General features: G+C 46.9%; 1 protein-coding gene across 7 annotated transcripts in view; it reads right to left on the minus strand.

The window, feature by feature from the left end:
• Positions 1 to 2,589, minus strand: part of MYO5B (myosin VB) — a 321,534-nt gene extending 318,945 nt beyond the window's left edge. For 5 of the 7 annotated variants that reach the window (XM_034401761.3, XM_034401760.3, XM_034401759.3 and 2 more), the window contains exon 1: positions 2,018 to 2,589. In XM_034401761.3, coding sequence (XP_034257652.2) covers positions 2,018 to 2,044 — 27 coding nt within the window. In that variant the 5' untranslated portion in view covers positions 2,045 to 2,589. The remainder of the gene's footprint in view (positions 1 to 2,017) is intronic. The other 2 variants (XM_087885553.1, XM_087885552.1) reach the window with 1 other exon arrangement.
• Positions 2,590 to 11,156: the final 8,567 nt, after the last annotated feature.

Consider the following 11,156-nt stretch of genomic DNA (forward strand, 5'->3'; position numbering starts at 1 on the left):
CTTAGCTGTTACAATGTAATAAGGGTTAACTAGAGAGGCAGTTTCTGTAAGCAGGGCAATAATGATTAGGCTAGAAACAACACCAGAATGTTTCCTTCCTGCCTTCCTTACAGGATTAGCCCTGTAAAGTGGAAAAAAACCAAAATAAGATTTCTTCCAACAACCGGTTCTCCCGAATAGGTGCAAACTGGCTGAATCCCACCACTGCTTCCAACCCTGTTACTGTTAAACTGTTAAACTGGTATAGGTTCTCCTGCTTGAGCATAGGGCTGGACTAGAAGACTTCCAAAGGTCCCTTCCAGATCATTCTATTCTAAATTCGAAATCACTTATGAAAAGTCTCACCTGCCACCCTCTGGGTGAGTTGGGACTGCAATTCCCAGAATTCCAATTCCTGCCCAACACCGGGCTGGGGGGGGGATTGGGAAAAGTTATGGTCCCTGGGCTAACCTGGAGGGATCCATCCAGATCCACGTGGGAAAAGGTTACTTCTTGCATCTTCTATTGGAAGATACGAAATCGGACACCCTGCACAACCAGCAAAATTCTGGCCGCGGGAAGGCGTCATCCCCCCATCCCAAGAGCCAGAAGGGGCAAGGGGTCTCTCCAGGGCCCGCCAGACTCCTAGTCAGCAGAGCAGGAGCTGCAGGAGGGCGACCCGGGAACTCCTCCACTTCCACTCGGGTCCTAAGGACAGAACCCGCCTGCTTCCTAGCCAAGAAGTTGGAAGGTGAAACAAGCCAAGAAAAGAAAATGTGGGAAAATGTGTATGATCTTTTGTTTGTAAAGAAGAAACGATATAAAGTAGAAAATGAACGTCAAATAAGTTTAATACTTAAATATCTGTAAATATTGATGTATAGAAAGAATAGACCGCTGTATGTAGCTGAAAAGAAAAGTGATCTTTTTCTTTGTTGTGGTACTTCTTGTTGTATGTATATGTTTGATTTTTAATGTGTTTTAATGTGTTTAAAATAAAAAACTTTTTAAAGAAAGAAAAGAAAAGAAGAAAAGAAAAGAAAAGAAAAGAAAAGAAAAGAAAAGAAAAGAAAAGAGAAAAGAGAAAAGAGAAAAGAGAAAAGAGAAAAGAGAAAAGAGAAAAGAGAAAAGAAAAGAAAAGAAAAGAAAAGGAAGGGAAGGGAAGGGAAGGGAAGGGAAGGAAAGGAAAGGAAAGGAAAGGAAAGGAAAGGAAAGGAAAGGAAAGGAAAGGAAAGGAAAGGAAAGGAAAGGAAAGGAAAGGAAAGGAAAGGAAAGGAAAGGAAAGGAAAGGAAAGGAAAGAAAAGAAATCAGGGAAGCCCCGGAAAGAAGAAGGGGCTCAAGTGGCTAAGACGCCGAGCTTGTCGATCACAAAGTTCAGCAGTTCGAATCCCTAATACAGATCTCCTGCGTGAGCAGGGGGTCGGGCTAGATGACCTCCAAGATCCCTTCCAACTCTTGTTACTGTTACTGGACGAGGGGAAGAGCCGGGATAGCTCCCACCACCACTACCCCGAGGCTGGAGATCGGCCTTAATTCGAGCCGCACCTATCCAACCCCCCCCCCCCCACACACACACACACACACACCCGACCCGGGACTTCGGAAACTCGCGGGTCAGGCAGCAGCGCTTATTCTCACAACCACCCTGGAAGAAAGAAGAGCCAAAGCAGCTTTTTGTGAAGGAGGCGTCCGCGTTCAGCGGGGATCACACACACACACACACACACACACACACACATATACCCCACAACCGTGCCTCAGTTTCCCCCTCCGGGAAATGGGAACACCACAGATTTCCCACCCCGCCGCCGCCGCCGCCGCTGCCGCCTTTCTCAGCCGGGCTGCCCTGAAAGCAAGCGGGCGAGGGCGGACTTGCACTCTCCAGGAACAAACTCAACCGGCCGCGAAGGAAACCGCAGGGCGCGCCGCAGGCGGCTCCGGGGAAGGAAAGGAGACGGAGGAGAGGAGAGGAAAGCAAAAGCGATCCAGGGAGCCCCGGCCCGACCTTCCCCCCCTTCTTTCCCTTCCCTTTTTTACCTTGCTGTACAGCTCCGTCACCGACATGTCCCGGCCGCCGATGCGCAAAGCCGAGCGCGGCGCTGGCGCCCCGGAGGAAAGTCCCGAGGCAACTCCGAAGCATGCAAGCCCAAGCCGGCGTTCCAGGCGCGGGGTGGTGGTGGTGGTGGTGGTGGAGATACCCAGGGGATCCGTCGGCCGAGGAAGCTCCGACGGCCGGCGCGCTCCGGTGGAAAAGCGCCCCGCGCGACCTTTGCCCGGCCTCTCGGCCCCGACTTATTTACCCAACGGCCGGCGAAGAGGCGGCAAGGCGGAAGGTGGGGGGGGGGAGAGGAGCAGCCGCTGCCCGGCGAGGCGAGCGGGCGGAGCCGGGCGCCGCTCCCTCGTCGCCAGGTAGGGGAGGCGCTGGCGCTCGGCGGGGAAGGTGGGGGAGAGGCGGCCGCCCGGTTCCGCTTTCCTGGCGCTCGCTTGGTTGGCGCAGGTGGGAGAGAGCCGGGCGAAGCCCGCGGGCACGGCTCGCCCTCTGCCGGCCGAGGCCTGGAAGCAAGCGCCGCGCCGTCCGGCTTTCCGTCGTCCCCACTCCTCTCACCCTCCCGCCGCGATGGCGCCTCGCGGTGGCGCGGCCGAACTGCCGAGGGACGGCACGGCTAGATGCCCTCGGGGGGGACCCCTTCGGCTCTTCAGCACTCTCCGAGGCTCCCTCCCTTTCCTTTAACTTCTTCCCGGGGCAAAAGCTGCGGTTTCACCACCGGCTGTCTTGGCTTCTCCGGAAGGTGCCTGGGGGAAGAGCGGCAAATTTCCTTCCCTTTTTTTTTTTAATATATAAATAAGGCCTGAGGATGCGACGTGTTGAGGAAAGTTGGGGAGATGCATCCTGCACCCCGGTCCCATCTTTTTTTTTTCTTTTTTTTCCTCATCCCTCTTTTCCCAGCCAGGCTCCAAAAGATGATGACAAGCCCTGATTTGAGGATCTACTTTGTTATAGTAAAAGATGGCATCCTGAGTAAGTCCTTGGAGAAAATCCCACCACCACCACCACCACCTTTGTCCTTCTGGGAGAACATCAGGAGCTCTGGCAAGATCATCAGATGGTTCTCCAGGTAGTCCGAGTCCCACAATTCTTCTTGGCTGGTGAGATGCCAAGCCCACCCATGGGAGGCTGCCAGGTTTAGAAAGCTACATTATCTTTTCTTTTCTTTTCTTTTCTTTTTTTTAAAAAAAACTCCCCTGGAAAGGATCTGTCAGACAATTTTACCGTCTGACCGAATGGAGAAGGGAGGGAGAGGGAAAGTAAATGAATGGGGAAGGGAAGGAAAAGAAATAAATGGATGAAAAAGAGAAGGGGAAGACAAGGGAAGGGAGAAATGTGAGAGGAAGGAAGGAAGAAGAGTGGGAAAGGAAGGAAGAAGAGTGGGAAAGGAAAGGAAAGGAAAGGAAAGGAAAGAAGGAAAGGAAGATAAAAGAAGGAGGGTAGGGAAGGGAACATAAAAGAAGGAGGGAAGAGGAAAGGAAAAAAAATAATAATTTGTTCAGCCAAATTATTTAATTCGTTTTTATTCTATTTTAAATTTTTGTATTTATGTGTTTTATCCTGTGGCTGTTCACCGCCCTGAGTCCTTCGGGAGTAGGGCGGTATAGAAATTTTAAAAAATACATACATACATACATACATACATACATACATACATACATACATACATACATAAAAGATGGGGGAAAGGAAAGGAAGATAAAAGAAGGAGAGTAGGGAAGGGAAGATATAAGAAGGAGGGAAGAGGAAAGGAAAATAAAATAAAAGATGGGGGAAAGGAAGGGAAGATAAAAGAAGGAGGATAGGGAAGGGATGATAAAAGAAGGAGGGAAGAGAAGGAAAGGAAAAGAAAATAAAAGATAGGGGAAAGGAAAGGAAAGTGGGGAAAGAAGGAAAGAGAAAGGAAAGGGAGAAAGGTGGAAGGAAAGGAGGGAGGGAGGGAGCTTCTCTCCCTCTTCCTTGGATGACAGTAGCACAGATAGGACTTTATTTTTTTATTTATTGATTTCATTTTTATTTATTTAGTTTGTCAAGCATGTATGAGAAAACAAGTATAAATATGAACATAACATATAAACATAAACAGGTATAAATATATACATAAGAAATGAGTACGAATAAATGCAAACAGTAGGACAGGGACATTCCTGCAATTTTTGAAAGATTTCTAGGCAAACGAAAGAACAAAAACTATAGTTTGGCCTCAGTTTTGAAATGTGTACGTACAGGAGGCATTTCATGAATATCAGAAAGTGTGCCTTTATTAAATCAATTGCTGCTTCATTGCATCACAGGCAGTGAGTAACTGAATTAAGCGTGGGAAAAATCAATGAATAAGAGGATCCCACGTTTTGCCTGACTTGCGTAGATGTTACAGCATATGTTCGTATCGAAACCATTGTTTGCTGCTCTTTCTAGCATTTTTTTCTTTTTAGTGTGAGTGTGCACATACGCACACCCACACCGCATGGTAAGCACTGGCAATAAATACGGATTGTCTCAATCATATGCCAAATGGCTAGGAGAGTTTAGAAGTCAGAGATTCTCAGTCCACCTTACCTACCGAAGGCTAATCTCTCTCTTGGCTGTGTTTCCGTGACACAGTGAATCGCAAATCAAGGAGCCATATTTTAGCCCAGTGTGCTGTGTGATTTTTTAAATTTATTTTTATTTTATTTTATTTCGAATTTATATACCACACCTTTTCCCGAGGGACTCAGGGTGGTGTACAGCCAGATAAAAACATACAATACAAACATTAAAAGCAATTAAAAAGATATATATTAATTTGGCCCCAATTTAAAATAACAAACCAATTCAAAATTTTTAAAAAATATATTAAGCCAGCCCAGCTTGCTGAAAAAAGAAAGTTTTAAGGGCACGGCGAAAGGCCCCGAGGTCTTGGATTCTCCTTATCTCTGGGGGCAGCTGATTCCAGAGGGTAGGTGCCCCCACAGAGAAGGCCCTCCCCCTGGGGGTCACCAGCCTACATTGTTTAGCTGATGGCACCCCAAGTAGGCCCTCTCTGTGGGAGTGCACAGGTCGGTGGGAGGTCATCGGTAGCAGCAGGCGGTCTCGAAGATAACTAGGTCCTATGCAATGGAGCGCTTTAAAGGTGGTAACCAACACCTTGAAGCACACCCGGAAGACCACTGGGAGCCAGTGCAGCTCACGCAGGAGCGGTGTTATGTGGGAGCTCCAGGCGGTTCCCGTGATTACCCGCGCGGCCGCATTCTGGACCAGTTGGAGCCTCCGGGTGCTCCTCAAGGGGAGCCCCATGTAGAGAGCGTTGCAGTAGTCCAGGCGCGAGATTCCAATCTATGTGTGACGTTATAAACCACAAGTTCTTGCACCCCAGGGGGTTCGTATCTGTCTTGAAGGCTGGCAAGATCTCAAAAGTGTAGAATCTGTGATATTATATTCCTTTGACTTCAAATTGCTGCTTCTGGGTTGCATTGGAATCACACAGCGCACTGGGCTAAAACATGGCCCACTGATTTTGAGAGAAGTCATGGATTTAATAAGGGGAAACCCACAGGTGTTCAGGGCCGGATTTTCCTATAGGCTAACTAGGCTTCAGCCTAGGGCCTCAAGATCAAGAGGGGCCTACATTCAAATTATTAGCAAAATTAAAATTACACTTTCACTATAGGTGAAAGGGCCTCATAAGTGGAATAGCCTAGGGCCTCTTTTCATCTAAATCTGGCCCGGCAGGTGTTCCTGATATTCATGGAACACCTCCTGTACCCACACTTTCCAGAACTGTAGCAAAGCTGTGTAGGGTTTTTGTTCTTTTGTTTGCCTGGAAATCTCATTCATTACTTTAGCATGTGCAATAGTTGGAAGGGACCTCAGAGGTCTTCTAGTCCAACCCACTGCTCGAGCAGGATACCCTATATCAGTGATGGCTAACCTTTTGGCTGTCGCATGCCAAAAGCAGGGGGGACCGCGGGGGGATCGTGCGTGTGCGTGCCCATACCCATAATTCAATGCCACCAGCATGCTCCCCCTGCACATGTGCACGTACCCCCCCTGCACCCCGTTTTGGCCTATTAAGCCTACATAAAGCCTCCGAAGGACGAAAGTGGCCTCCCCCCCCCCCCGAGGCCCTCCAGAGGCTAGAAACGGCCTGTTTTCTGATTTCCGGTGGGCCCAGTAGGCCCGTTTTTCGCCCTCCCCAGGTTCCAGAAACTTTCCTGGAGGCTGGGAAGGCTAAAAATGGCCTCCCCCCGGTCCCCCGAAGGCCCTCCAGAGGCCAAAAATGCCCTCCTAGAGCCTCTGTGCGAGCCCTGTATCTACCTGGCATTCAAAACAGGCTGCGTGGAGACTCCTGGGAGGGGAGGGGTGGCGTGGGTGGGGCCAACCGAAAATCAGCTGGCTGGCACGCACATGCACATGTGCGTGTCCACACCCATAATTCTATGCGCCCCACCCTCACGCATGGGCTCACGACACCACCCCGCTCACCCCACTCCTGGCACGTGATGGCCCGGTAAGCCCGTTTTACTCTCTTACCTGGCTCCAGAGCCTTTCTAGCAGTCTGGGGAGGGCGAAAACGGCCTTCCCTCCCCCCCCCGGAGGTCCTCCGGAGGCCGAAAACGGCCCGTTTGCCAACTTTCGGCCTCCAGAGGACCTCCGGTGGGTGGGTGGGTGGGGGAGGCATTTTCGCCCTCCCCAGACTCCTAGAGAGGCTCTGGAGACTAGGGACAGCAAAAAACAGGCCTTCCCCACCCCTGAGGCCCTCCGGAGGCAGGAAACAGCCTGTTTCCCTACTTCTGGTGGGCCCAGAAGGCCCGAAAATCAGCTGGCCAGCGTGTACATGCGCATCGGAGCTGAGCTTGCAAGCGCACTGATATAGGGGGACTAGAAGACCTTGAAAGTCCCTTCCAAATCTAATTGTTATTCTGAAGGCAAGCTATTCCATTGGTTAATTGTTCTCTCCATTAGGAAATTTCTCCTTAGTTCTAGGTTGCTTCTCCCCTTAGTTAATTTCCATCCACTGTTTCTTGTCTTGCCTTTCGAGAGCAATGCACCTCTTACATCACTCCACAGTGATTTCTGTACAGGTCCTCAAAAATCATTCCAGCCCAAAGCCTGAATTTCATGAGACGTCAGGCTGAATTTTGTAGTTCAGTGGTTAGAAATGACCAGGCATCTAACCACTAAAAATGCTTCTCTCTGGTTTTAACGATATGCCGAGTCAGATATTCTTTTCATTCTGCATCAGTGTTCCTTACAGATGCTTTTAAATTAGTTCTCTATTCTAAAGCGCTGGAGTGAGACGAAACCCTCTGAGGTTGACTTCTGGGAACAAAGAGAAGCATTTAGAAATTGCTTTGATTTGGGGGGTTAAAAGGTCTACCCATCTGCCCAGAGCCATATAGGAATATTGAACGTGGCAGGAAGCTCGCTACTCATTTGCGGATACCAAGGACTGTCACCAAAGGCATGGAGGGACCCTGGTTTATGATGAACACAGCAAGAAACCTCACAGAATAGAAGGTGGAGGAATTGCTAGGAGTAGATCAGGGATGTCGAACTCGGTTTCATTGAGGGCCGCATCAGAGTTGTGTTTGACCTCGGGTGGGGTAGGGGGGTGGGAGTGGGAGTGGCCAGGGTAGGTGTGGCCAGCTCGGTGTCACTCATTGAGACTCTGTTTTTGGCCACAATGGCCCGCCCGGGCTCAGTTTTCAGCCGAGATGGCCTCCTGCAGCCCTCTGCCAGCGCAAATGGAAGTTGGGGAGGCCACATGCGGTCTGTCCAGGCTTAGTTTTCACTGGCAAAGGATTTTCTGTTTCCCGATGGCCTCTGGAAGGCCTCGGGGGGGGGGGGGGGGAGAGGCCGTTTTCACCCTTCCCAGGCTCCAAGAAAGCCTCTGGAGCCTGGGGAGGGCGAAAAACGGGCCTTCCGGGCCATCGCATGCCAAAAGCGGGGGGAGCGTAGGGGAGTCGTGGAGCGCATTCAATAATGGATGTGGGCCAGTGGTGGGTTGCCCCTGATTCGGACCAGTTCTATAGAACCGGTAGTAAAACCGGCGGGAGGCTCCACCCACTGACCCGGACATCATCATAAGTGAACTGCGCATGCGCAGAAGTGCGCACAGGCACGATGTGAACCAGTAGTAAAGGTAAGTAGAACCCGCCCCTGTTGTGGGCGCACGCGCGACCCCCACACATTTTTGGGACGCAAAGGCAAAAAGGTTAGCCATTACTGCTATATACCATGTCCAGTCTCTTCTTAAAAACTTCCAGTGTTGGAGCACCCATGACTTCTGGAGCCGCTGTGGCTCTTCCTTAAACGTTCGGCATCTTTTGATACTGTGGGTTGTTGTGTGGAATCAAATGCAAGACACACACCCCTCCCAGAAAAAAAATAATCAAGGCTCATTACGGTAATTATTTATATAGGAGCAATTCTCTCCAGGAAATAATGGGAGGGATTCCTAGAGACAAAAGGATGTACTCATAGTTATGCATTTTAGGAAAGGAGGAGAAAATGATACAATCCTATATATGCATAGATATTAGATGGTGTAAGCATAAATATTCATAATTAATAAACCTCAAGTTTCTTCCCCACCCCTCTATTGTTGTTATACTCGAGAATTTTTGTCTTAATAAAAAGAAACACATCAGTTACATTGCCATAGCAGTTTTGATGACGCGTACAGAGACTCAAAAGTGTGAGAATGGAGGACTTCAAGGCTGTCCCACTTAGCACACATTCCTTCTGTGTTTCTATCTTGCCAATACATTCCGTTCCTCCAAGAACGTGTTTTCCTCAACAATTCAGTCATATTGGGCCAACTTGAGACGTTCTTATCTGTGGGCCAGTCCCCCAAAAGTAGCGTTAGAGTAGGAGTCTCCAAACTTGGTAACTCTAAGATTTTATGGACTTCAAGTCCCAGAATTCCTCAGCCAGCCATTCTGCTTGGGGAATTCTGGGAGTTGAAGTCCACAAGTCTTAAAGCGGCCTAGGTTGGAGACCCCTATGTTAGGATATTGAATTGAATGTAGTAGCTGGAAGAGTAAAATACAATAGTCCAGAACACACAGTTGTAGTCGATTAGTTAGAGAGTGCTGACTCATGCGTGAGGCAATCTACACTGTGTTTGGTTGCTGTAAGTATAAGGGAGTGTGTCCTCTTTTTTCCCTCCTTTTTCTTCTCTGTGTTCTGTATACAGGTAGTCCTCGACTTACAACAGTTCATTTAGTGACCATTCAAAGTTACAACGGCACTGAAAAAATACAATTGCTATCTCCATGTAATATGTCATATTGAAACAAATAAACCATAATATAGTTTAATTTGATGGCCTGTTCACTTGGGATACAAAAATAATTGCTGGGTTTCACATAAACGCCATTTTAGACTAAAAACTACCAAGTGTCTTTCTAATGTTACACACACAGAAAGAGAGAGAGAAATTTCGAACTATGAAATGTGTAAAGTTTATTACTTCAGTTACTATGGAATACTCCAGCCTAGTTTTGTCATTTTTAATAAATTTAATTTCCCTATTTTGCAGAAGCAGTAAATGAGCGGTTGGAGAGGAAGGCAATATAAAAAGAGCCTTGATAGTACAGTGGTCTAAGCACCCTGTTATTAACACAGCTGCCTGCAACTTCTGCTGGTTCGAATCTCTCCAAGGCTCAAGGTTGACTCAGCCTTCCATCCTTTCTAAGGTAGGTGAAATGAGGACCCAGTTTGTGGGGGCAATAAGCTGACTTTGTATAAAATATACAAAAATATGAAGGCTGTTGCTTAACGCATTGTAAGCCGCCCTGAGTCTCCGGAGAAGGGCGGCATATAAATCAAATTTTTAAAAAAAGGGGGGGGATGCAATTGAACTTTTTAGTGTTGGAACTATGAAGCACAAAATGAATTACGGGTATAGGAGGTAAAAATTTAAGACACATTTTAGAATGGTTTAAAGGACAAAAGGACAATGTTTATAGTATTTTTTTTAGTAAGGCTGTGATTTTCTTGTAAAGTGGATTTTTGAGTAGGCTGAACCTGTTTTTCCAGACTGATCCAGAGGTACCGGGTATCTTCCCTAGAAGTCTGGTGCCTTAAAGATACGTTTAATTACTGTTCCCATCATCCTTAACCACTAAAAGCAATGGTTACGAACACCAAAATATTGGTATTACCATCTAATCTGTTTAGAGAGATCCCAGGTTGGGGAAAAGTTATATAAAATGGAGGAAGCAGGAGTAATTTATAGCACATAACTCTCAGTTGTAATGTGGGGAGCTGAGAAAACCAGATAGGGAAGAATGCTGATAAAACTTCACAGTAAAACATTTGAGAAGGTTTACTTGTTAGCTGTAAATTAAATTCTAAGGTAAATCAATCACTTAATACAGCAACAGAGTAGATGCACTAACAGACACATTTTCTTGTGGGACATTTTATGCTGCCATGCTACACTATTTAACAAGTTTTAAAATGCAATAAAAGAAATAAACTTTGATACCTATCAGTGCCTAAAATAATTTTGGAGACATATTCTTTAAGGTTTAGGATCCTTACATTTTGAAGTCTAAAAGTGAGCTGCTAAATGGAAGATACATTTGGTGGTACAGTATTTATCAGACCTTCCCAGGGAAGGTTCGAATCTCGCTAAGGCTCAAGGTTGACTCAGCCTTCCATCCTTTCTAAGGTAGGTAAATTGAGGACCCAGTTGTGGGGGCAATAAGCTGACTTTGTATAAATATACAAAAGGATGAAGACTATTGCTGAACACATTGTAAGCCGCCCTGAGTCTCCAGAGAAGGGCGGCATATAAATCAAATTAAAAAAAAAAAAAATAGCTGGCAGGATTTTTTCTTCTTAGCAACACCTTAAGGCTTTTTTTAAAAAAATCGTTATTTTAAAAAAATCTTTGCAAAGTGAAATTAATCTAATCTTAATATAAGAGGAAATAGTCTGCTAGTGTCAGTTAGATCTCTGGTATGTTCACTCCGAGCCTTGCAGTAAGGAAGCATGAAAACTGTGGCACAAAGTATAAAACCATTTTAACCTTTTCTACTTTTAGGCTGATTTTCTTTTTTTTCTGCATTTTATCTGGACGCCAGGGCTTTGAATTCTGTTTTCTCATATTGGTTTCAACATTTCACTCTGCAC

Source organism: Pantherophis guttatus, chromosome 2 (genome assembly GCF_059756535.1).
Source record: "Pantherophis guttatus breed Tessera chromosome 2, ASM5975653v1, whole genome shotgun sequence".
Taxonomy (NCBI): domain Eukaryota; kingdom Metazoa; phylum Chordata; class Lepidosauria; order Squamata; family Colubridae; genus Pantherophis; species Pantherophis guttatus.